Source organism: Rhea pennata, chromosome 6, assembly GCF_028389875.1.
Source record: "Rhea pennata isolate bPtePen1 chromosome 6, bPtePen1.pri, whole genome shotgun sequence".
Lineage (NCBI taxonomy): Eukaryota > Metazoa > Chordata > Aves > Rheiformes > Rheidae > Rhea > Rhea pennata.
In genome coordinates this window covers 43,511,981-43,538,837 of record NC_084668.1, presented here as the reverse complement: position 1 = coordinate 43,538,837, position 26,857 = coordinate 43,511,981, and the positions used below count along the sequence as shown (strand labels likewise).

The following is a 26,857-nucleotide window of genomic DNA, read 5'->3' as shown; positions in this document are numbered from 1 at the left end:
TCACTGGGCTCTTTCCAGAAGGAGAGGTAGGGAGAACAACTAACCTCCTAAAGCAGCGCTGGGAAGATCAGTGGAGGACCACTGTCTCTATCACTTCATGACACCATAGCTCAGAGCTGCCCTGGGCTCCATAATGAGTGTTTCATTGCCCCACATGCTTTGGCTTTCCCCTCCACACAGCTGTCAAAGACCAGGGTATCCCTGCTCAACTGCCTGGTCCCATCCCCCTTGCCTGTCCCCCACAGCCTCCTTGGGTGCTCTGCCACCCTTGCTGCTGAGTGAGGGGTCCCAGAGCCTGTGGGAAAGGGCTCTACAGCACAGAGCAAGTCCCTGCACCATGCAGGGACACCTCTGGGCCCTGTCCCGTGGTGGGGAAAGGATGCTACAGCCTCATGCTGACAAGACGCCTCTGAGTGGCCTGCTGCCGAGCATGCTGGGGCTGTGCCAGTGCACCGGGATGCACGCCTGGGTGCGCCTGCCATGGGAGGGTGGGGATGGGCCCTCTGCCAGTGAGAAATCCTCATCCAGACCCAAATGCGAGATTTTCCAGTACTGTTGACTACAATATGATATTATACTCTCGCCTCTAGCAGCTGGAAGTGTTACAAGAACAAATACCAGCAAGAAATGAGATACAGCGCAGCTATTTTGCCCATGAGCTGGTGCCATTATCCAAGGGCTGACTTGTTGCAAGTTCCTGACTTGCTGAAACTCCTGGCTGTGCATGGGAGAAAATCCACTCCCAGCCCTTTTTCAGAGCCCTTCAGGCCATAGCACTCCCTTCTTGCCTTTTCTGAACAGCACCCAGAGCCTCACAGAAAGCAACACTGCCCAAAAATCCCACCCACATCAGTCCCCCTTGTCCCTGTGTCAAATCGCCAGCATCTGCCCCAGACAACAAGAAAACACCTTAAGGGCTTTCTGTGCTGGACCTTGTCACAGCCAGTGCAAACCTAAGGGGCTGCTGGATGCTGCAGTGCTTTTTGGTGGAGCTAACATGGTCCCTTCCAGCAGTGTTGCAACACAAGAAGGAGCTGGGCCATGGCAGCGGGGTGACTGCAGAGCTGGCACTCAAGAGAAGGTAAAGCCCTTTGGCAGCAGGGACATTTGCAAGACATGCAGCAGCTGCTTCACTGTGAGGATGTCTCTAGCCAAGATGCCTGGTTCACGTGTCAGGATAAGGCACTCCACGCTGCATCCCTTGGCCTTTGGCTAAAGCAGATCACCGGTATTTCTCTAGAGGAACCTGGGAACTGAGTATTCAGCCTTCAGCAAAACCTCCCCAGTGACAGTCCCTGGCTCTGAGCCACCAGCCCTTGAAAGGCACTGACTTGCTGGACACAGAGAATGCAGCACCTTGACCAGGCCCCAGAGATCTGCTGACCTGTCCTGCTGCTCCACATCCTTCCTGTCTTCCCCTCAAGCACATTAGCTCCCACTGGGATTGCAGAGGGATGTACACAAGCAGGAGTAGTACCTCTCAACCCAAGCCACTCTGGTCCAGCATCGCACCTTGAATACCCCAGCACCACGTAGTGAGTGCACTACCACCCCTACATCCACCGCCCAGCCCCATTTCCTCCAGACAGCTGAGAGCCGCCAAGCCTCAACAGGCCACTTGGCTTCTTTGTTGCTAAACGTCTGGGAACTCAAGGCGAGCATTTTGGTGACCCCCCCTCACATCACCCTGGTGAACAGTACTGCTTTAACACTGAGGGTAGAGGGGTCAGAGCCTGGGGGAGTCATCCTCCCTCCATGTGTGCATCCCTTGTCTGCTGGTCCCTTCTAATCACCTCTCTGAAGGCAGTGGGTGTCTTTCAAGACAGCCTCAAGGCCATTTCTGGCTTGAAAGCCCCAGGATTGTACCAAGGGGGGGCTGGGGTCTGCTGTGGGAACACAGCCTCATTCAGAAGCTTATTCCAGCATGTCGATGCTAGGATGTTGGGAGGGAGAAAAGCACAGGGAGGGTGGCAGAGTGAGGTCGGGCACAGCAAGATGCCTCCCCCTAAACTTTCAAGAGAGATGCTCTAAATCCATTAGAGCATGTAACGTTAAATAAGAAGATTCCAGGCCTCCCTGAACGCAACAGCTGGTCCAGTCATGTACCACTCCGAACTGAACTACCACGCGCAATGCCAGCCAGGAGTCAGTGTTGTGGGTGTTAACACAGAAGTCCTGGGAGAATGAAGAATGACACGTTTGGTGGAAAATGAAGGTACTACCTACCACCCTAATGTCTTTCCTGCCCTTTTTCCCCAGCACATTCTCCCGCTTTCTTCACAAACTTCATTTCTGCTCTGACACCTAGACATACATTTCTATTGCTCTAAAGAACATCTGCAGTCTGCCTTTCGCTTTATCTCTCCCTTTTGAAGGGGGGCATTTTAGTTTGTCTGAGTGATCCAAGGGTCAAAACCACCCAAGAATGAAAGTTGGACACAAACTGCCTCTCCCGCCTTCCAAATAGAGGGGGTCAAACATTAGCTGCATGTAAATCATTAATCCCAAGGCAAAGGTGTTTGAGCAACTTGGGAAGAGAGGAGCAAGCACACGCATGTGCATGCAAGGTCACAGCCCCCACCCCAGCCCACAGGGGAGCAACACCCAGGCACTTCCTTCAGCACTCACTGAAGGTCACCTTGAAGCATCCCTGCTGCCATGGCTGCTCTGCAGTCAGACTGTCAGCCCTAAATGCTGATCCAGACAGGTGGGTACAGGAAAGAGCCCGGCACTTCCCAGAGCAAGGAAACAGACCCCTGAGCTCAGCTGCAGGTAGGCAGGAGCTGTCCCCAGCCTCATGCCCATAGAGGAGTTCACCAGAGCAAATTAAGCTCAGTTCTGCAAACATCCTGCTCCCAGGGGGACAGGAGACTCAGAATACTGCAAACCACTGCTGTCCTGCTCCTTGGGCCCCCAGACAGCTGAAAGGTCAGGTCACAGTTAGGAACAGCACTGTAACAGGCAAGAGTGTCTGCAAACTGCCCCTGGATACAGGCATGAACACAACCCTGCCATATATACTCAAAGGGCATCTCATAATGGCCACAGGGATGTTGCCTCTTAGCCGGACCAATGAATTTCACGAGAGCTGCAACAGTCCAAGGACAGGACAGGGATGCTCAGTACTGGGGAGGGAGCCAAAAACCGGCAGCAGTAGCTGCATGGAAGAGTTGAGGTTGGATGGAAAGAGAGCGATGTGAGTAGCTAAAGCATCTCCCAGCTCTTAGTTGCTGGCAAGACACTGAAGCCAAGTCTGCCTGGGGGCACAGCTGTCTGATCGACAGGTATCCACCATGCCATAAGCTCTGACCCATACCCAGGAGAGCAGAGCCCTGAGAAAGGGGTAGGCTCCAAAAGAAGAAAGAGCACCTAACAGATACATACTTCAAAACACCCTAAAAACATTGCGTACCTTACCTGATGAGGTTTAGGGAGGGGGAGACACACACAAAAAGAGATTCCCCAGCCACATTACCTGCAGAAACATTAATAAAGACACAAGAATACCCTTCATCCTCTGCAGGGAGAGAGTCACACGGGAGAGGCAGGTGCCCAGTGGCCAAGTGCATCCAGCACAGGTCTCTCACGGCCTCACAGAAGCCCTGGCATGGCGGGGGGGTTATGGGGACAAAAGCATTACACCCAGGGACCAGGAGCAAGCAGAGGAACCACTCCAAGTAGCGGTGACACCGGGATTTAAGCAACCCCTCCCACTCATGCAAAGCAGCCTGAATTTCCGCCTCGCTGCCGTGGTTGAGATAATTTGGCAATCTGAAATGTTTGATGCCCAAGGTGGTGCAATAGGGCAGGTGGGCTGGAAAGGGCAGGCAACGACCAGCCTCTGGTGTCAGTCCAGGAAAGAAGAAAGCAAACCCTGTGCTGTTACTACTATAAAGTCGCAGAGTGGAGGTTAGTAAATCAAACCTAAGAGGATCAGAGTTATTGGCAGAAGGAAAGTCCACATCATTAGTTGCATTCATGTTAGGAGCAGAATGACTCCGGCTCCCGTTCACACCAGCTAGCGCAAGCCCCCAGCGGCCAGCAGGTCTTCCAGTGCCTTGCAATAGTTGACTGCTGCTGCTACGTTTCAGGCTCCGGTCCCCTGGTGGGGTGGCACTTGGAACAGCACGTGGCAGCCCAAAGCCTGCAGAGGGTCGCCTGGCTCGCGTGCTGGCGCGAGGGGACAGCTCCAGGCGGTCTGCAGCACGTGGCATAGCCGATGCTCCATCTCGGGCCCAGGAAGGCACTACGTGGGCCAGCTGTGCTTTGGGGCTGGCAAGGCTTCCCAAGCCCTCTCCTGAGAAGAGCTCCTGTGGAAGTGCCACCTGCTCATGGATACCATCACCTGGTGAGAAAGCGAAAGGAGCACTACCTGGACGGGGTGCCATTGGCCTCTGCAAGGACACCCAAGTCCCCTTGCGTTCGCCAAGCAGCTCTGTTGGCTCAGGGAGCACCAGCTTGGGTCCTGCTGGTGTCAGGAGGTGGGGGCCTTCAGTGGTGCTGCTGATCACATCCTGGCTGCTGTTGGGTGCCGTGCCGCTGGGAGAAGTGGCCATTGAAGCGATGCTTGTCGGCAGTTGCGCCGTGCTCTCCGGCATCCCCGTGACATTCTCATCACCTTGCTCAAACCCACTGTGGGTGCCTTCAGCTGCCTGTGGGACCTCTGTGCTGGCAATGCTCTTGTTGCCCGTGAACGCTGCTGTGCTGGGATCTGGCTCCCAGTCCTGCAGGCTGGTGACATCCCCCGACCCCTCGTCGTCCTGTGCTGCCATCCATGGGGACGCACTTGGCTGGGGAGCTGCTGAAGAGGAGAGCGGCTCCGTCGCCAGCTCAGATGCAGTGGTTCTCCCTTCAGGGGCTACAGAAGTTCCTGTGACTTTTGAGCCACCCCAAAACCAGTTCAGGAGCTGTGCTTCAGAGAAGCAGCAGCAAGCCAGAAAGAGCAAAAAGCCCAGGCAGCACGGAACTGGAGCCATTCAGAGGAGAGAAAAACAAGCCTCGTTGCTTTGGAAGGAAAAACGGAGGGGAGAAGGGAAAAAAAAGGAAGGGCAAGCCAGAAGTTTTACCCCAGACGGACGCCCGGAGTGCTCACATCGGTCTCTCCGCTCCAGCTCTTGGTGCACAATCCTTCAAACAGGAGCAGCCAGGAGGAGTGGCTCTGCTGGGCTGGCTGAGTCAAGCCCTCCTCTCCCAACTGCCGGCCTCCCTCCTTCAACACCCCTGGCAGCAGGCACATCCCACCAGGGCAACGCAGGATCTCAGGACCCGGACCCACCTGAACTCCTGCCTGGAGCCATCTCCCAGCTGGTGCACTAGCCTCCTCTAGTGCACCCTGCTCTGCATCAGCCTGCTTCTGCTTCCAGCTTTTAACTCCTTCCTACCCAGAATGTCCTGGAGACCCCCTTTTAAACCCCTCGCAGCTTTAGCTAAATGACTGATGCTGAAAAGCCATCTCATGCACACACATGGTCATGTGCTGCTTGTGGACATGGTTTCCATCACATTGCCCAGCTCGGGGCGGCCTGCAGAAACCAAGGCTGCTGCGAGCACGGCTGTTCCCCGCACTAGCCGGCATTGCCTTTCTCCATGGTCAGGCCCAGCTTCCCAGATAACGGAGAAGCTTCCAGCTGTGGCCGTCCGCACTCCCCGCCGGACCCTGTCCTCATTTGACATCCTCGCTCCAGGAGGAGCCCCGCCAGGAAGCCCTCCAGCAGCCAGCACTCTGGCTTCTCCTCCAAAATCTTGTGCCTTGGGATTTTCTCGGGAGACCTGGCTGCAGTAATAGGGATGCTGTCAGCACACCAGGGCTCCGGCGCAACCTCCTTGCCTGGCCGCCAGCAGCCGGGACAGTAGGTCAGCGTTCAGCTTGGACACTCTTCTTCATAAAGGTTGTGCCAGGTTGTTGTGGCTCCAGCATGACTGCTGGGAGAAGCCTGCTGGGCAGAGCCCTGGTCTGCTGGTATCACTACAGGCAGCACTGCCTCTAAACTCTGAGCTAACCTGCATGGGCGATAATTTCAAAGTGGGATTAAATGAGAAAAATCCCAGAAAACACTTCCAAGATTTCCATTGTCCAGAAGCACAGCAAGTCTTGAGAGCTTTTGAGATGCTTTCCTGGTTCCGTCACACATCCAGAATCCCTAGATGCTATCAAGTGACTCAGGAGCTTGTGGGGGAAGCATAGGTAAGCCTCCCTGGCTCACATCATGCACCAGCTAGCTTTGGAAGCCAAGACTTCTGAGCATTTTACCCTTTAGCACTCCAAGACCACTGCATTTAACTGACACCAGCTAGAAAAACTTCTACCGAGCAGCTTGGTATTGGCTTTTTCCCACTGAGAGGAAAGGCACCAAGCAAGCTGCTCTGCTTGCAGAGCTGCCAGCCCCGGGGCTGCAATGCAGAGCTGAGCTGCCCTGGGGACATGCAGTGTCTCAGTGCTCCCCCAGCACCAGGGATCCTCTCTGGGGGACAGATCTGGCCAAGCAGAACGTCCCTCCTGTACCGAGCATGGGGATTTGTCTGCTCAGAGCCCTCTTAAAATGCCACAGCACAGACACTGGACTCAGAGCTCTCTTAAAATGCCACAGCACCAACACAGGAGCCCTCTTCAAAAAAAGGAAAAAAAAAAAAAAAAGAGGGAAGACATCAATTTAATAAGGAAGGCTACAAGCTCTTCTGACTTGTTCCCACAATTAGCCAACTGGCACATGCCAGGAGTCCCTTTGCTCTTCACGCACAGTTAAAAATAGCCAAAAACCCAGTTATAAGGTCCATTTCTCCACCCTTTAGATTTTTCGCTGTCGTCCCCAGCACTCTTCTTTGTTGCAGAGACACTCAGGGCCACACTCCAGTAAAGCACGCTGTGGCCTCAGCCAGTCCATCTGCAGCATCCCGGCCAAGTCACTTGCCTGGATAACCTTGGCAGTGGCTTCAGCTGCAGCTTCCCTGCCCAGACCATTCACCCCACAGCTCAGGTGCTCCCCAAACAGCACACGAAGAGACTAGAGGTGTACTCTGGAAATGGGGGATCGCAGGGCAGGCTGCAATCTCAGGATCCCCCCAGCCCACAACCTGCATGGCCGAGAAAGCCAGGTCTCAGGTAGATTCCCTACTCCACATTGCCATTGCCAGCATATTGCAGGAATGAATTTTACTCTTCTTCTTCTCTAACATTAAAGAATAAACAGAAACAAAACAGAGTTAAAAGTGCAGTGAAGCTCGCTATCATTTTAAACTACAGTCAAGAAAGACTCAGGAAAAGAGTGAAAGCAATGATTTAAAAAGCTTTTAGCTACAGACAGTGTTTTCCACACTATTTTTTTAAAGTGTGATATGGGTAAGCATTTTGATTAAAATGCCGATCAACGTGGCAATGATGCTGTGTCAGTCCCTTTGCCCCAAAACTGATGCTATTACAATGGCATCTTGTGGAACAGATCTCCCCCAACCATGAACCTGCCTCCAACTAATCTAATATGGGATGCATTTTTGGCTTTATAGAGAAGTTTCCGTCTGTGCTGCCTGGCCCTTCCAGAGCACTGCACAAGGGCTGAGAAAGTCCAAGGCCTGAAGCTTCATTTCTGACACCCTGAAGGGGAAAAAAATCACCCTGCAGCCTTAAAAGTAGCTCCAAAGTGAAGCAATGGCATGGAGGAATTTGCTTGTGGACGACTCAGGGGGTTTCTTTTTGGACTGTCTGCCAGGCCGGCTGCCCCGACCATGAAGGCGGAAGCTCAGCAGACCCGGCTGCTGTGTGTTGTCTCGTTGATCTGCCTCCTCGTGTTGGGACAGGTCCCCGGTGCACCCTGCTCTGCTTTCCAAAGCCGCTCCACCCCAGGTGCTGGGCTGCTCCTCCGGCCGTGTGCCGCTTCCCGGTAACCCCATCCCTGCCGGCGCCACCAAGTAACCCTTCAGCAACAGGCCATGCTGCCTTCTCCCCACCAAAGAGGGAAAACTAGGATCTCAAGGTGCTTCCCAGCTGCTTAAGGGACATTCTTGATGGTTTCTCCTTGCACTTGATCTATTAGGTGATGAAAAGGGGGAGGGAGGAAATACTGAAAAAAATCCCTTCACTCTGCGAAAGTCCTGAAAAATGAGCAGTTCCCCCCTCACTCCCAAGCAAGCTGTGGTCAAGCACATGGGCCAAAGGAGCTGGGTGGTATCGCAAATCCTGCTCTAGAGGAACTTGGCAAACAGAGCTTTGTACAGAAACCAAGTTTGATCTGGCACTGACCAAACACAGGCTGCCACTGGCCATCCCAGCGAATGGCCTGGGCAGGAGGCTGGGGAGGCAGCACAGGATCATGAGGACAGTTTGACAGGCTTCTTCCTGAGCCATCCAGATGGATGGACAGTGAAGCTTGTTCCCTGGACAGAGCCCAAATTGATTCCTCGCGGTGGTGAGTCAGGGCGACCTGCGGCGGCTGCTGCTCCAAACATGCACAGCTGGGTGGTTTTGCAGAGCCCCGTCATGCAAGCTGAAGGAGATCTCCAGCTGTTGCTGGAAGAGAGCCTTGGAAAAAGCAAGGCACGGCAAACAGCAAGGGGTTGATGGGCCAAGCTCTCAAACACAGCCCCCAGGGGCACCAAGCCATGTCGGGGGCTGTGGCAAGGACGGGTTGACCTCCCATACCCTGACGGGCCATGCGGAGGCCAGGGAGACTGCAGCTCAGCACGGCCAAGAGGCTTACCACTGCTCTGCTCACACCTCACTGAAGGCAGGCCAGTGGAGAAAAGAGATGGCTACGGAGCCCCCATAGCGGGCGATGCCATACCCACCCTGGTGGTGGGCCAGCTGAGAGACGCAGAGTGTGGTCCTGGGCTGGCCGCCTCCACTACTTGGCCTGTTCCCAAAAGAGGGAGGGCCACCTGCCTCAGCAAGCCTCCTTACTTCCCCTGGCAGGAGGCTTGGCTGGGGTGCCGGGGGTGGGGGGGGGCACACCGAGCACATGAAAACACTACAGTGACACGATATATAAAAATATGTATCTTTTTAATGAAAAAATGAACAAATTAAAAAATTTAAAAATAAAAGAAGAAAGAAGAAAATGAAGAAAAGAGAAGAAAAATGGAAAAATGAAAAGTGGAAAAATGGAAAACAGAAAAATACTAGAAAATTAAAAATATTTTTAAATTTTAAAGCTTTCAAAAATTTAGAAAATAAAATTTAAAAATAAAAATATATTTCAAAAAAGCACTATCTCCCTTTTGCTTGGATTAGGCAACTCATCATGCGCAGGAGCCAGGAGCTGAAGCGGAAGGGAGCAGGAAGCATGCAGGAGGGGTGCTGCCAGCGCCGGGCCCATCGCCACCAGCCCTCATTAAGGCAATGAGCTTCCTTTCACTGCACACTGCAAGGGTAGTGGTGGGACTGCAGCGCCGGGGGCTAAGAAGCTGCTACTTGGGTATCTGTGAGGTGCCCCACTGCTGCTCCTGTGGCATGTGCTCCTGAGTTGCACTGGTTTTAGGCTCACTTGCAAGAGGGGTTGCAACAGAGCCCGCTGCCGAGGGCGAGAAGTCCAGGTGCGGCAAAATGTGGAGGCATGCTACGCTCCAAAGGAAAAGCATTTCCCTTAAGGAGGCAAGACAGGCAGCATTCCTTGCACAGCATGATAAACTGCTCCAGAAGACAGCGTGCCAGCACTGTGCACCAGGCTTAAAACCGTCCTCAGGACACGTGCTGTTATCTTCTTTGTATCTCCTGGCATTTCTCTCTTTCTTTTCTTTCTCTTTAATTCATCTCAGGACTGTTGCACAAACGGGATTCAAAGAGCTCAGAAAAAGGGGTGCCAAACAAGCCACAGAAGCCAAGGGGCTGGAGAAGGTCCCAGCGCCCCATGGCACTGCTGCACCTAGCATGCCACTGCCACAAGGGAACCCCCTGGTTTTAGCCTCCTCCCAGTTCAAGGCTCTAGAAAGGTACTCTGCATTTTCAAGGGGATGCTCCTGAAAGTTCCTCCAACCCTCATGCATTGTTACAAGTCAAACTAGACTCTTGATCTGCTCTCAAATCCCTCCTGAAAAGTCAGTCTCCATCTTCCCACTGCTTCCCAGCATCAGCCGTGGCAGCTGGCTTAGCCCAGTGAGAGGGTCAGCCATCCCCTAACCCTGCCCCGGATAAGGGGGATTAACTAGATCTGCTATCCTTGGATTTAGTCTTTTCCCAGCCCCTGTGGGCTGTAAAAGCCTGCCGCACTCTGCAGGAACAGCATTTGTAAGCGCCCAGCAGCGCATACCTCCTCCAACGGGTGCCGGATGGGCAGCAAAGCCACATCTGGATGCTGAGCTCAAATCTCTGTGAGCTCACCAAGAAGGACGGACAAAGTCGGGCTGTGGCCCAGAGGGAGAAGAGCCCGAGGTAAACCCCAACTCCTTCTCCCTCCACCCTACATGAGCGACATGTCCTGTGACTTCAGCATCAAGAGTTGGCACAAAGGGTGAACGTCCCCTCTTTGCACAGCAAATGGTGAACAGCTTGCCCCCTCCCCCCCCCCCACCAACTTCTCTCCAGGGTCAAGATGGACTGGCAGCCTTGAACACCGAGGTAGGTGAGGAATGAGGAAACCTTGAGATGCAGCTTAGGAAAGTGGTGGTGAGAAGTCCAGTGATATGGCCAACGTCCCCGGCTCCCAGGCAGTGGGTTATTCCAAGCCCTCTCAGACCCTCAAAGCCAGTCTCCTGCCATGCCCTGGTGTCCACAAATGGTTCCACTCCTGCACCAGGAGCCTGCATTCTGCCCCCAAGCTCAGCCTCTATATTTGGAAATGAGGGGGGAGGGGGAATCCTTCATCCTTCAAAGGAAGGAAAAGCCAAAAAGCAAAGAAAAAAGCTCATTCCACTGGTTTCAAAACAGCAGCTTCCTATCAATAGTTAAAGAATAACTGCTTTTAAAGTGGAACGTCCGGGCAGAGCTGAGTGAGTGGGTTTCAACTGACCCAGCCGTGTGTGCCCCAGTGCATTAGGAGGACCTTGTGTTTGCAGCCAAGGACAAGCCTAGTCAAAAAAATATTTGGTTTTGACTCTGCCAGTGCTCCACAGGACCTGGGGTTTGTCCATCTCTCCCATGGCTTGATGTGTTTCAAACTCGCACCAGGGAGAGCTCTTGGCACTTGGGACAGGGCATCTGGGGATGGAATGGGAGAGTGGCTCTGCACAACGCTGCAGTCTGGCCTGGGATAGAGGGGATGAGATGAGCTCAGCAAATCCTTTCTTGCAGGCTGAGGCTCTCTGGAGACATGGGGAAGGTGGATTGTTTCAGGAGGCAAACTGGCTAGCATCATCCCAGTGGGTCAATTTTGGAGGTTCCACTTCCACCCTGGATGGTGGCAGCCAGCACGTGAAGCCCTGGGTGCTCAAGAGAGTTGGCGAGCACAACCCAGAGCTTTGCAAGCTCTGGGTAAGGGCACAAGCCAGCAGACAAGGCCCTGTGCCAACCAGCTGGGGAGAGTGATGGCTTTGCCAGGCCTGCGGGTGCCCTCTTGTGGCTGGAGCCACACGGGAAGGCGAGCACCCAGGGAGAGACCGATGTGCGGCGCCCAGGCCTGATCCCACGCAGGGCCGGTGACGATGGTGATTCTGGAGAGGACAGGAGCCAACAACAAGCTGTGGCCTGCAGAGCCACTTGGCACAGGAGCATCCAGCACCGCTCTACTCTAGGCAGCTAGGAAGGAGGACGGCAATTTGGAAAGTGGCACCGCAGCAGTAGTGTGAAGGCCAGGAGGAGGCATAGACAGCAGAGGGAGCTGCAGACTCAGTCAAAGCACATGCAGCGGATGGATGGAAATGCCTGGAAGAGATGAGCACAAGGGCTCTGCACCTCCTTTAACCAATACCTCTTTTTGTGTGCAGTCACAGCGCCATCAGGAACAGGGTTTGCAAAGCCAAGGTCCATTAAGTTCTGCCTCTGTAATGCAGTGCTGCCGAGATTGGGCCCCAGGGAAGTCCAGTCCCTGCACACCAGTACCTAACATGTCCAAATTCCAAAGCTCTTAACTTTGCAATATTTATAGCCTTCTTTTAATACACTCCCTTAGAGAGATACATGAATTTTAAAGATGTGCTTCCCATTTCCCCCACACACACCAGGATTTGTCACTGCACAGCCACTTGGCACACAAGCATTCAGCATTGCTTTACACTAGGCAACAAGGAAGGAGGATGGGAATCCCAAGAGCTCTTTTGCAGATCTCAAACCTTCACCTATGAACTAGACCCTTCAGCTAGTGTGGCCTAACTGGGAGTGTGAAGGGGAAACGACTCTGGGATGGGTTTTGACCCTGGTTACATCAGGGTTCTCTCCCATCTAGACCCAACTTCCCAGGGACTCAAAGCAAGCCCAAGGAAGGGAGGAAGGAGGAAGATGCCCAGTGAAGCAGGGGCTACATTCGGATGAGGGAGTGGGTTAAGAATGCTCTAAAACCAGGGAGCTTCCCAATAAAGCTGCTAATGAGAATGGGGCCAGAGGAGGAAGCTATGGCTGGCAGTGGTTTTTGCTGATAGTATTAGTTCACTTCAAGGCTGCTCTAGAAAGGCAAGGACACCACCTCCATCATTCTATCCTTCCTCAAAGATTAAAGACAAAGCTACTAAGACCCTACAGATAGGTAAGAACCTCACTGCCTAGAGAGAGCTCTCTCTTAGGAGACTCTTGGAGGAAGATAGAGGCCACCTCTCCTCCCAGACACACCTGCCCCAGCCAGATCGCAGCACCCCATTCGTGCACTTCCATGGACACCTCTAGCAAGGGAGAGGCAAACTCTCCTTCAGCAGCACAGAGGCAATCTGTGGAACATAACCTCTCCCCGGATTGGCAGACCACAAGCACAACTACCACTGAGGGGCCTCACTGCTAGCAGGGACCAGTAATGATTTTTAGATGGGCAAGCCTGGACACAATGCTGGCAGGGCAATCCGATCCCCTTATCACTGCAGCTTCCTTCCTCCCCCTCCCCAGATTCCAAGAGAAGGTCTCTGCAAGCCCAGCAAGAGCCACTGGGTGGCTAGGTGTCGTTGTGCAGACTACAGATGCAGGATAACCCGGGGGAGAAGTGTTAAATACATGACATGCAGCTATAGAAAGGGTTTTTAGCACCAACAGTGGAGCCTACTATTGAAAGACAGAGCAAAAGAGGGGAAAAGCACATGTGTGCTGAGAAAGGGGCATTCAAACCACACGGAGCTGAAACTGGGAAGAGAGGGATCTTGCAGCTTCCACACTCAGCTCATGCCCTGGCACAGATGAGAATCAAAGCATCAAGCCCCAGGGACCACCTTAACAACCAGGGGTTTCAACTAACACACACAAACCATTGCCAGGCTATTTTTACCAACTCTTTTGTTTTCTAGTCTGGCACAGACTTCCTCTGCCCTAGATTAGCTCAACAGCCAAGAAGGCTGGAAATTTCCTTTTGCTTTCAGCTAATGCTAAAAATGTCCCTAACCCCTTCTGAATGGCCAAGGCAACATCCACATGCACACACACTATTGCAAGATGGTTCCTGCAGCTGCCCAGCTTTGTAGGACTCACCAGGACAGCAGGGAGGACATCTGAGCTTGCTCCTGGCTGAAGAGAAGTTAATTCCTGCTACACACACTCTCCTCTCTCCCCTGTGCATGCGCAAAGCTCATTTTAGCCCAGATCCTTCCACTCATGCACCCCTAACAAATCTTCCTTTTTGCAGCAGTAAAAGGGTTTGATGGTGAGGGCTTGCACCTGGTTGCAGAGATGTCCACAGACATGCAGTTATGTTCGAGATGCCAGGCTCCACTGGGGCCTCCCCTAGCCCTGCACATGGTGCTGCATACTGCCTGCACAGCTCAGCCCCAGTAGGCAAAGGTTCACCTCTGCAAACACGTTGGAGCCTTATGCCCTCTGCAAAACCTGCTGTCGCTTTACACCAGGCTCCTTTATTTCTTGCAGAAGACTTGCACAGTTAATATCAGCAGGTGATGACAGCACTGTTGCAATCAAAAAGGGTGGCGTGGGGCCTATCCAGATTCAGGGACCTGCCCTGCAGACTCTGCTCTTCGCTGGCAGCTCCAGAGGAACAGGACAGGGGGCTGTGGCCTGGACCCAGCTGCCTGTCCCCTCCACCATGTCCCCCAGCCTCCTGCAGACAGGCAGAGCTGACCTGAGCAATTCCAGCCCCCCTGCCAGCACACAGCGATGTTGCCCTGGAGCCAATAAGGGATCAGCTACAGCAGTGAGGGCCTGGATAGAGGGCATCCAAAGGTGGCTCTGGCCAGTATCATTGGGAGCCTGAAGGAGCCTGTATTTCCTCCTGCTAAAGTTCAATACTGGTTCAGCCCTAGAGAGGCTGAATTGTATGAGCAATGCCAAAATCCTGAGGAATTTGGGAGCTGCAAAGTGCTGCTTAGAAATAAAAGCATGCAGCTATGCCCCATCTGTACACCTCCCCTTCCATAATTGCTGCTGGGAACAAGAAAAGCCTTGACACCAGCACAGCAAGGCAAAGCAGAAATGCTGAAGGCAGAGAGCACTTATTTACCCGAGCAGAAATGCTCAGCACTGTCAGGAGCAGATGGTATCCTTAAATCCTATCAGTGTTTGGGATTTTAATCTGTTCCTCATCTAAAAGTACAAACAACAGTTAAAAGACACTCATCAAGACGTACATAGAAGAGACCCCGAGGATATTGCCACATCCCGAGCCAGTGACCTCGCACATGGAGGCAGCCCAGGGACAGACCGCAGGAACCCAGCTGCCGGAGGCTTGCAGTTGGCCCCCGCTGGCAAAAAGATTGGGCCGAGCAGGCAAAATCACACGATTGGCAGAAGGTGATGTCGAGCTACTAATGTGAGGGACGAAGAAAGCACACGTTCCTCATGCAGCGCACTCTGTACTCAGCTGCTCCTGTAGGAGGCACTGTGGGAGAGGCAGATTTTTCCCAACTTCCCAGGTGCAGGAGGAAGAACTGGTCCTGGCAATACTTGCCTGTGCCATGTCTAATTTGAAGAAGCATGAACCCACATCGTCCAGAAAGTCAACCTTAACTTCGCACGAGGTGGGGGTGGAGGTGGGGGGGAATAAACCCAGAGCAATTCACTGTCAAACCATCTTTTAATCTTCCCTTAAATAAGTGTAGGACATTGCTTCCTTTGACGTCAGAGTCGATGCAAGATGAACACACGCAGACACTCAGCAAACGCTGAGAAATGTGGTACATGGGGGAACAGGACATTGCTGCACCCAGAGCCTCCATGTCAATGGGAGCAACAGCATCACTAGGGCTAGTCTGTGCCCCCATTGGCACAAACATGGGGCTCAGCGAGTGCTGGCTCTCTGAGGGTGCTTCTGCTTGGACCTGCCTCCAGGTCGTTAGCGGCCCCAACCACAAGATGTCCAAGACCGCCAGCGTTCCTCAATGTTTACTCACTGCAAGACGGAAACATCCTCCCAGCAAATTGCTCGATAAGATAAACTGTTAAAATGTCACGACCGTCTGGGAAAGGGAGCAAATAAGCCAGAGGATAATGAACGCCTCGTCCAAAATGGGCGAGCAGCCCCGAGGCGCCCAGGAAAGAGCCCTGAGTGCCTGCCCAGCCCTGCCAAGACTCTGCCAGACACCCACACTCTCCTCCCGCTCCCAAATACAGTGGAAATCACGTTATCGTTTGCTTTGGGGCTGCAGCACCATGCAGCCCAGGGTGAACATAGCACCCTTGCAGCCTTTGAGCGTGCGTGGCACCTTGCGCACTCCAATCCCAGCCCACTGCTCTTGCCAGGGACACCGGCCGACATTAGAATATTTGCTGCAGGGGGATTTTTAATGTGCTGCCCTCACGGGAAATAACATGGACTATGGCAGCAGGCATGGCAAGCTCTGGCTGTGCAAAAAAACAAGCTTGCTCCCCTCTTTCCCCAGTGAGGCTAAAAAAACAGGAGGGAGACAAGTTCCCAGGGAGCAGCGTAGAGAGGTGCAGGCAGTGCCGAAACCTTCCTCAGGGATAAACCTGCCTGTTACAGCTCTGCTTTCTTTCAGCCCCCTTCTCCCCCCCCCCCGCTCCCGGGGCCAAGCGGCGGCTCAGAGATAAGGCGCTGGGAGGCGAAGGAAGGAATGCGACCCCCTCGCAGGCAGCCCGGCATGCTCATAAATCACCGCGCAGCCACTGGCCCCTGGCTCCACTGGGGAGCCAGGTTCCCACGCGCCGGGGAGCTGTTCTGAGCCAGGTGCCTGCATCTCCCCGTCTTTGCTGGTGTTAACTGCTGGTTTGCTGACAGCGCTGTGTTGCCGGGTTTTTCCCCTGCTGCTGTCTGACGTGGGCAGGTGACAACGTGGTGCAGCAGTGCTGAACATTGCTCTCCCCTTCCCGACAAAGCTGGGCAGCAGAGCAAGCAGGCAGTGGGCACGAAGCATCCTGCCTCTGCCCCTCTCCAGGACCCTGCTCCTGCTGCCAGCCCCATCAGGGCTGCAAGCCTCCGCAGCGACGCTGACCTCCTGGGAAGCCCCCGAATTTTAATCGCGTTCCAGGCATTCCTTCCCTGACGTGGCCCCCGGCTCCAGCATTCAGCACCGAGGGGCTCCCGCAGCCAGGAATGCCGGCAGCCGACCTCCGCCCAGGGCTTTGGGGGCATGGCCAGTTTATCTGAGCCAGGGCGGGGGGTATCAGTTCCCATCACCATCCGCAAGGCATTTGGCAGCCCCACAGCTGGGCAAGAGCGATGGAGACCAGGTGGAGAACGTCAACAGGCTACTACTATCCCCAGGCACCTATTCACAGTCCCCCAGGGACTAGTTCTCCTGGCACATTGCAACTCGCTACCAGCCAAATCTCACCCCTTGCTCTTAAACCCAGCCAAAACTGTGATTAAACTTGTAGGTATACTTAAATTGCTTTTTTCCCCCCTTGCTTCCAGAAAGACCTGCACTTGGTAAAGGCCACCGCCCCAGCCGAGCCCTCTGCGCCCTCATCTTCTTAACAGTGCCAAAACCAAGCATGACGGTTCACAGAACTGCAGCTCGCTGGTATGGAGCGGGGCCTGCAAGCCTCACGCATCCGGCTGACAGAGCAGGTGGTGAGAAACACCGTTTCACTATGGCAATGGGAAGAAAAAGGAGGATATTTGTGTTTTCATTTATTTTTTTAAGCCTTCAGATCTAACGTTCCAATGATTCAGCTGTACTCTGTTTTATCAGCTCTGACCTCCGGCAGCGCAGGGGACTTTGTTTATCTTGGAGCCTCATAAAATCCGTGACCACGTTGTTCACAATAAGATTCCTTGTCCAATTTGTTGTCCTGCCACCTCTTTGCACCCTTCAGACAATACTTGGTCTGTAGCACTAACTTTGGCATCTCTTGCCTGCTCTTTTAGAAGTTTGCTCTGCGTGAAAGAGCCGGGCTCTGACGTCCTCCTTTTTGGCAGCGTGTCCCATGCCGGGGCTGCCTGCCGAGCGCAAGGTCACGCCACTTCGCCTTGGACCTTGGCGAGGCTCTCGGCACCAGCCCCCACAGTCAAACCGGGGAGCTTGCAAGGGATTACAAGGGGGATGAAAAACTGGCTGGCTCCAAAGGTGGTTCAAAGCAGCAAGCCAGTGACCGCTGGTGCCTCTGGGAGGTGGCTGCGGGGCCAATATTATTTAATGCCTTCAATAGCAACCCATGTGATGGGCCACTTGACTGGGAAAAGCATCATACGGCCCTTAAAACTATGCTGCTGCACACGTCCCCGAGTTAAAAAAAAACAAAAACAAACAAACAAACAAAAAAAACAGGCAAATGCACAGAAATTAATTTGATCACAATTTGATGTCGACCAAAGCCTGTATTCTTCACATCCTACTAGACTGAGAGTCAAACTCTCAAAACAGGGACGGAGCCACGCAGCGTAGCACCCCGTCAGAGCCAGATGGCACCTGGCCCTGTGGATACCCCTCGGCCAAGGGCACTGTCGAGGCAAACCAGCTTTCAGAGCAAAAAGGGTTAAAAAAAAAAAAAAGAAAAGAAAAAACCCGCAGGCATGTCTGAGGCGAAGGATTAAAGAGAATAAGGCCATTTCTCAGCAAAGACTATGGCAACATAAATAGAAAAAGTAACATTACGCCCAAGACGGAGCCCTTTCGATTCATTCCTGCCCTACAATGTGGCTATTGTCTTGCTGACAACTGGTAATTATCCCCCAGCTGAAATACACTGGTATTCCCACCCTTCAACCAAGGGGATTTCACTGCAGCCAGCCCTCTGACACCAGCACAATTCACATCCCACGAGGTTCAAAGGAGCTGGGCGGCGGGGGGGGGGGGGACTGCAAAGGCCAAGGGACCACTGGGGTGCTTCACTTGGGAAGAGCCCTTCATCCATCCCCTCCAAGCGAAGCCGTGTGGGCTGGGTTTGCTCCGAAGAGGCAGGTTTGAGGTTCAATCTGCGCTTCCGTTGGGATGGGCTGCTTGCTTGGGGACACCGGTGAGCGTTGCGGCATGCAGGCGCTTCCTTTTCTTTTTTTCTTCTCCTGCAGCTGAGGTTGCCCCCCCCCCCGATGTCCTTGTGCCAGCGCAGCCCCCCTGCACCCTTGGAGCCGGGCAACTCAGGAGCCACGGGTACAGCGATGCTCCCCTCTCTCCAGGCAAGGAGAATTTGCTTTGGAGCTTCCCCACGCTGCAATCAGGGCACTGGGTTGGATGCGCGTTCGCTGGGGGAGGAGGGAAGCAAAAACGTAGCTGGCAAAGGCTAAAGCCAGGACCCACTTGAGCACAGGCAGCCAGGCCAAGCAAACTCAGAATGTAGCTATTTGGGAGGAGGGATCAGTGGCAGAGGCTATAAAAGGCCACAACAGCCTTGGTTTTTACTCCTGGCAGCTCTGAGCAGGAGGGCAGGAAACCCAAAAACGACCAAAGGAGCGGAAAGCAAGCGATAAGCTTGCAGCCCTGCTAAAAAGGGGCAGGATCCATTTTCCACCCTGATGCCTGAAGGCTCCAGCTCTCCTCCACTGTCAGAAAAAGTGGACAGCTGCAATGTAAAAAAATAAGTAAGTAAATAAATAAATGAATAAAAAATTCAACTGCTGCCTCCCAAATTGTTCAAGTTTACATGATGCATCCTTGCTCAGCCTGGCAGGAAAGTGAAGAGAAATGCAAAGTTGTACAAAGCCACAAGCCTCTCTCCTATCTTAAAAGCTCAAATGCTCGTGGGGTACCCGGAGGCCAGGCTGTCCTCCTGCTGCATGCAGCACTCGCTCATTTTAAGGATGCAACATCCCATTTTCCTCCTGCTTCATGCCTAGTTCCTCCTTCCCCACCAGCACGGAGCAGGACAAACCCTTCTTAGCAGACCTGCAGCGTTTATACCCACATGGGATAGCAGTGATTAATGGTCTAAAAAACTTCCCAATCCATACAGAGTCCAGCTTATTGCTAGCATCAGCTCAGACCTGGTCTTTGCATTGCTGCCCTGTATTGCAATACCACCTCGCTTCAGCGTGTTCAGATCCTGCATATTCAGCAAGGCAGAGGATGAATTCAATGGCCTAGAGAGCAGACTCTGAGTGCGTGGGACTAGCAATACAACTAGCTATTCAGAGATTTTTGCACTGTGTTTTATGCTGATAAATTCACATACATTTCCTCCAGACAAGAGCTTTGGAAGTCAACTCCTCCTGCAGCAACACCAATTCCACAAACACTATCAGCGCCCAGGAGAAGAGCACCATAAATGAGCGTGGCAACATCTTCTCCTTGGAATCATTGTCAATCTGCTCCACAAGGCTCCTTAAACCCCAATAAACTGTCCCTAGCCCCAGCAATCAGGCAGCCCAGAGCAGAGCCACTGCAGACAGTGTCTGGCAGGCAACTATGCAGCTTGAAAACTCCAGGCTGCCCGCCAGTCCAACTCACTTGCATGGGGCCATGCTGCCCCTCGCCGCTTGCTTGCATGCAGCTGGGGCAGGATTGAAGCCCTGTGCTGCAGTTCAGTTCCGGTCCGGCGGCAGGACAGCAGTTGAGACGCTCAAGCGTGCCCAGGCCACTCGAGCCAAAAAAAAAAAAAAAAAAAAAAAAAAAAAGATCGACGGGCGTTGCAAATGGCAAATAGCAAAAATACCATGAGCCGTAAGTCCCCTCCGAGGCTGCTTTCATGATGCGGTCAATAAAACACAAGAGGTTTTGAAAAGCCTCCTGCCCCGACACTTCCCCCAGGCGCTGCCACGCTGGCCCACGTTCACAGACTCCAGCTCCAGAGCATGTCGCAATTCGGAGCGTAGCTAATCCGCGCTGCCGGGACCAGGCACAGCGCCCCTCGGCAGCCGAATTAGCATTCCCTGGCGAGAAGGGGAAGACGCTGAGTTAAATAAAGGCACAAATAAAATCCAAGCAAGCAGGAGGTGTTGGCTATGGGGCTCCATGCAAGTTTGAGCCCGTTGAGACTTTGCGGGGAACAATATGCATTTTGCTGGCCCTGGAGCCCTGCCAGCAGCTTCTGCAGCCCTGCTCTAATTAAAACATGTGGCCGCTTGCAGCGCAGCGCAGCGCTCCGGCGGCACGGAAAGCCGGCAGCCGCAGAAGCGCCGACCTCAGCGCTTCTAACGCACGCGGGTCCCCCGTCGAACCTCCCTCCCGCCGCCGAAAGGAGCAGCGCCACGCACCCGTGGCGGACTGCTCGCAGGATGCTGAACGGACGGAAATTTTTTTTGGGGGGGGGAGGAGGAAAAAAAAAAGCAAACTTGCCAAGGCTAAGCTGGGATTAAGCTGGCACCCAGACCCTTCTCCCGGGAACTGGCAGGGAAACGTGGTGCTACAGGTCAATTTTGGGTTCATCTTCATGCAATGGGAGAGCGCAGGAACTGGAGCTCAGGCCTGGCCTCACGCAACGGGAAAAGCGAGTGGGAAGCACTGGAAGCCCGAAAGCAGATTTTTAAAATGCTTTTGGCCAGAGGGAGTCACTTAATGCAACGCTGCTGCTCGGAAGACGGCGGGGGGGGGGGGGGGGGGGAGAGGGGCGGGGAGGCTCTGGCAGCTCCAGCTCGTTTCACCTCCAGCTCCAGTGACCAAATTACACACTTCGGGCAGCAAAACTTCCCTCTCCCCCTGCAGAGCTTGCATAGCCCGCAGCACCTTGACAACCCAGCAGCTGCCTGGAACGGGACCGGCATCCAGGCTGATCCCTGCAGCAACAAAAGCAAGGATACAGCATGAGGCTCTGACATTCAAGTGCTATGCCTGCCGGTTCATTTTTCCCTGCCCCGTAGCTATGGATGCGTGCAAGCCGGTCAACTAAGAGACAGCTGGGCTGCTGCTTACTGTGACTGTTTTCTTCCCCCTAGCTCTGTGGAGTGGCCCATTTGCTCAGCCGGGACCAGACCAAGCTGGCACCATGCACGCAATGGGGGCCCCAACCTCCCCCCCTGGAGTGGGGTGGGGGGGGGAGGGACTTTCTGGGATATCAGCACCCAAACGGCAAAAGGAAAAAGCAAAGAATGGACAAAAGGGACCAGCTCGTGCATGCTGTCATCTCCGAAAAGGAGGTGAGAGAAGGAAAGCAGGATAAAGTCCGGAAGGGTCTGCAGGGAAAGCAAAGGAAGTACTTAAAAGACTAAAATGGGACAATGTTATCAGCACGCAGCTGCTCCTCAGAGTCACGGGAGCTGGTTGCACAAAGGGAGTGAGGGCATCCACACTGGCTAGCAGGCTGTGCTGCAAAGCACACAACGCTTCTGCTCTCCCAGGTTGATACTGGAAATATTTTGGAGGAAAGAAAATGGGAGAGGTTCTTAGGAGCATTTAGAAATGACTCAGCACCAAAACAGCCCGGAGATGGAGCTGCATGAGGTGCCCGCCATGGCCGATGGCTGAAATCGTGCCAAGGGCGAGGTGCTGCAAGGCGAGGAACGGCCTGAGCGCACTGCTGCTCCAGACACATCCCTCCTGCAGTGGCTGCAGGATCAGGCCCTTTCCTGATGCCACCCCAGAACCTCGTGCAGGAAGCCCACAAAGAAACATCCACCAGGGTCCACTGGGAAATCCCAAGCCCTCAGATCAATCAGCAAAATTCAGCCATATGCTCAGAGCTGCCTTAAAACAAATACTGTTGCCACAAAGGACCCCATCCATCAGCCTTGCAGGTGTCCCAAGCAGAAAAGTGTGGCATCTCACCCTGACCAAAAGCATGGCTTCCTGAGGGGCTGCAAATTGCTAGGAGAGACCAACAGGGCCAGCACAAGAGCTAACATGCTTCCCTACCACCAATACAGTTTTTTATTCCCAAAGAAAGGTGGGATTTGGCTCCAGGTGGGATTCAGCTCTGGGTGATAGGCACCTCAATGCAGGTGTTTCCATATGCTCTGGGTGGTTGCACTGACTTCTGCCCTCAACAAGTCTATAACTACAGTTATCAGAACCTGAAGAGCCACTTGGTTCACCCTGAAGGAGATGTCTATGTTTGGTGAGCCAGGTGGCCCTCCGAGCTTTGCTGATCATCTGATTCCACCTACACCATGCACACAGGGTGCTCAGACTCCTGGGTCTGCACACAGGGACTCCTGTGTGATTGGAAATACCCTGTGGTATCCAGCTGACCTCCACCTGCCACTCCACAAGGCCACAGATCTACTGCTCAGGCACCAAAACACAGGACCTCCTCCTCAAGGTGCTGTTTTTGCTGGCTATGGCCGGTACTGAGTGCATCTCTGAACATGTTCCTCAAGGAGAAGCCTCCAGCCCTCACAGGCATGACGCTAAATCTCCTTGGGTCTATAAAGCAAAGTCAGGAAAACTCATAAGCACAGCAGGGTCATCAGAGATTAAACAGCAAAAATAGATTAACCAGCAAAATGGAGTCATTTTTCCATAACCTAATAAATGCAGAGCTGTTATCTTGAAACACTAGGGGCTGGTGTAATTTTTACTGGTATTAGTAGAACTGTGTTTCATCAAGATACGCCACATTAGCAACACCCCAATGCAAGAGGGATACAGGTTGTTAACAGCAGCCATTGCACACTAACTGTTAACGCAGCCACACAACCGTATCAAACTGCCAGAGCAGTGGGAACATTAGGATGCAGGGAATGTATTAAGAGGTTTGTTTCTACTGCATGGTTGTATTTGTCTTGGCACGGTGAGAGTCAGATTTACAGTGACATCGACTCCCCACAAAGTCCCAGCAGGGTCTTGTCTAAGCTGGCATGACTTAGCAGAGCAAGTAGACTTTGCTCCCGTCTTCACAGGCTGGCAAAGCATCTCCTCCCACGTGCTGGAGTGCTTCCCAGGCCGTGCAGGAGCTGTGTACTATCTGACCTAAACTTGGTTTTGATGGAGGCAGGCATGTTTAGCGACCAGCTCCTGCTGAGTGTGGGTAGAGGAAGGCTGGCCAAAACATTCAGGAGCCCGTTTTACCACCAATAACTTTTCGAGAGTCTCCCAAATTTCCCTGCCACCTGGAGCAGAGCAAACCCCCCACCATGAGAGAAGCCTGCAGTACTCCAGGGCATCTAAGCAGGCACACATAGCATGGCTGTGCAAGCTCCTGGATACGTCTGCTCAAGATGGCCTCTGCAGAACCCTGCCTTGACCCTGCCCAGGCTTCCTGGGCTTCCTGGGATAAACTGAGGACAAGCATCAAGCTCACCTGTGCAAAACAGCAGGCATTCGGTCAATGAACCATCACTGTGTGATGGAGCAAGACCCAGCAAACACCCTTCCTACACTGCAGCATTAATCCCTGTTGCTAGCACACCCACTAGGGAATAAATACAGTATTTATGGATTGGCCTCTAGACTGCCTTACCTTTCTTTTGGTTTTCTAGGTAGGTAGGACTGGGACAAAAATTGGGCCTCAGGCACTGATGGTGATATTCAGTAAAAGAAAGTTGTTTGTAGTCTGCAAAAGATCTGAGATGGGGGGGGGACATTTCTGCTGCTAAAAAAGCCATATAAACTACCTGCTTCAGGAAAAGGATGTGCAAAAGAGAAATTCAGGCCTTGCAACCTACTGGCAAGCCCACGGTTTGCCCAGCAACCCAGCCTGACAAAAGACTCTTTCATGAAAGCGGACAATGTCAACTCTACAATTAGCAGTGGAAAAGAAAGAGAGCTGAAAGAAGATTATTACCTCCAGTGCTGCCTTTGAGGACTAGAGGCTGATGGGCCCCTCTCGAACATTTTCATTAACTCTTTAGGCTGAGTCCAAGGAAGAAAAGTGGGAAGCAACTGTGGCATTTCAGAGCTGGCTGCTAACATCTGCCCCAGCTCAGATCCCGAAGCCCTGGGGAAGTGTTCAGTGGAGGAGCCTCCTTTCTAAGTTCTGTGGGGGCAGCAGCTTCCCATGGCCACATACGGGTACTCCAGAGAGGGCACATGGGCTGGCACTGAGGCCACCAGAGAAAAAGTCCCAACCTGACTGTGTCCTCTGGAAGGGCAGCTGTCCCCAAAAGGGGCTCACAAGGCTTCACGCTGTGGAAGAACAGCAAAGGAATCTCGGAGGTGGAGGGAGCTTTTAATCCCAGCTAGACAGAGAGGTCAGGAAAATCCCAGGAGACAAATCATCACTGCACACAGAGCATCTCAGCAGGTCTCCACTCTGGAAGAGCCCATTTAAATATTTAAATCCCATACAACAGAAGAAACCTATCCTGGCCTCTGTGGAGAAACCAGCTCAGAGACTTCCTTTCTCCACCCCCCCCCAAAAAAAAAAAAATAAAAAAAAGAAAGCTTTTAGGAGAGGATTAGGACATGCATTTCCATTCTGCACCAACTCTCCACCAAAGCCTGACCTGCCAATGTTGGACATAAGGTGGTGTTTTGCAGTCTCACAGAACACAACAAGGAGACCTATATCCTTGAGCACTTTTGGGTTAGTTTGGCTGCAGCTGATGACTTTGTACCTGAGCTCCAATGCTGAACCAAATCCAGTAAGCAACAGTGAACCAGAAGGGACCAGAACCATCACTACTATCCCCTCCATGTCGTATGTGGCCTGGGGAGGCCTGTGGAGTGCTACCATTCCCTCCATTGCACAAAAGCATACTTCGTGCTGTAATGCCATTTTCTCATACCTTTCCCTGACAAATCACCCCTGCTGGTGAACTTCACCTGGCTAACCTGCAACACATGACCCTCTGCACAACTTACCCTCCACCAGCAGACCTCCCTTGCTTTCCCTGACAGCCCTCACCTCCTTCCAAGACAAGGCCTCATTCTGCAGCATCTACTCTCCTCCTAGTCTTCTGACCAGTGTTGCCAATACCTCGTTTTTGACACTCTCAAAGCAGGACACAGAAATTTTCCTGACAAATTGTCACAAAGAGATAAGCAAGAGTTTGCCTGACAAAAAGCTCATGCTCTTCCTATGATAATCTCCAGACAAACCTTGGGGACTCCCTACAAAATCAAGTGCCTACTGGGCATCAGAGAGAGGAGCACAGGGAGCAGAGTTTTCGCTTGGCTTGCTGACCAAAAGGTGGAAGTTTGCCTCTAGATAGTGACAAGGCTCACAGTGCCAGGTACAGCACAGCATGGCAGAAAAAAAAATAGGCAGAACTTTCTTCAAAAGGGGGAAGCATATTTCAGCTTGCAACTCCATCTTGCAGGCTCATGCCTTCAGCACTAGCACAAAGTGACCAACAGAGCCACTGACAGAGGCACAGAGCTTTTGGAAGCAGCTGGCAGCACCAAAGACTTTCCCCTGGGTGAGTGTGGAAAATGGGACTATTTGGTGAGCATGACTGTAGGATGAACAACTTCATTACTAAAGACGTTGTTGGTAAGAGTGGTGCTCAGGATGCTGCAAGCCATGCTGCTGCTGCCTTCTCCTGCCTTGTTTAGCAAAATGAGGGACTCACCTGCGTTCACAGAGCCATTTAGGGCTGCAGACAGCCTACCCCATCCCATCAGTTATGATACAAAGGAGACATCACCAGATTCCCCCCTCCACTCCATTAGCCTTTGTTGCCTGGTGCAGTGTGACATCTCCATCCCCCCACCAAAAAGATACAGTATCTTGGTATAAAACAACATTTTATCTGACAGCGTCCCGATTAACCAGTAGGAAAAGGTCAGAAAACTCCCTCCAAATGTTTCTATAGATGCTAGCACTATCCTCTGGTTACAGCTGCTCTGCTGGGGCTCACAATAGCACCTTTCAGTTTATCTCATGGCAGAGGTGACATACTGATAAGCTTGTAACCAAAGCTGGGCTGCCCACAACCAATACCCCAGAGGCACAGATGGCTGCCGAACCCAGCAGCCGGTTGTGCATGAGATACTTCACTAGGAAAACAGCGGGGCTTTTCTCTTCTAAATACCTGGGGTGAAACCTAAAACCTCAGTATTTCCAGCAAAGCTTTCCCTTTTGCTGCTTGCCACGAGGAGATCTGAGGGGCACCCAGGCTGAATGACCTGGCTGGGGGTGGTTCATCCCAATGGTGCCTGTCGTTCCCCAAGCCATGGGGCACAGCCAAAACAACCGGGGGTAAAGCACTGCTCAGAGGATTACTTGAAGTAAATCAACCAAGTGAAAATCTGGCCAGACTGCCATCCATTTAGGAGCTTTAGCAGGAAAGAGGCCAGTCTGAACACCATCACAGGACAGGCATGCATGGGGACAGCTCATCCTTTTGCCAGGAGAGGCCCCATGACCTTTGCTTTTCAGATACACCATGGGTCTGGAGACACTCGCTAGCTTAGAAGTCAGCCAAGGTTTCCCCGTGTCTAAGATCTGCACTTGCAGGGACCAACTGTAGTATTGGGCTTGTCGCAGAGTGGAAACAGAAATTTAACAGCGAGCGTAATACGTAGCAGTACACAGAAAAGCAGCAGAAATAATAACTACATGCAGAAATACAAGTTTTCCCCTCCATTTCCCTTGAAGAAGGCCGCATCAAGCTCTGGATAACAGATTTGCAGCCATGCC

At 52.8% G+C, this 26,857-nt stretch overlaps 1 protein-coding gene across 3 annotated transcripts in view; it reads right to left on the bottom strand.

Annotated features, from left to right (window-relative positions):
• Positions 1-26,857, bottom strand: part of COL18A1 (collagen type XVIII alpha 1 chain) — a 65,142-nt gene that overhangs the window by 25,361 nt on the left and 12,924 nt on the right. Inside the window, exon 1 of one of the 3 annotated variants that reach the window (XM_062579330.1) lies at positions 4,373-5,263. The exons of 1 other annotated variant lie outside the window; for it this stretch is intronic. In XM_062579330.1, coding sequence (XP_062435314.1) covers positions 4,373-4,976 — 604 coding nt within the window. In that variant the 5' untranslated portion in view covers positions 4,977-5,263. Of the gene's footprint in view, positions 1-3,475; positions 4,044-4,372; positions 5,264-26,857 lie in introns of those variants that run through there. One more of the 3 variants, XM_062579331.1, reaches the window with a different exon arrangement.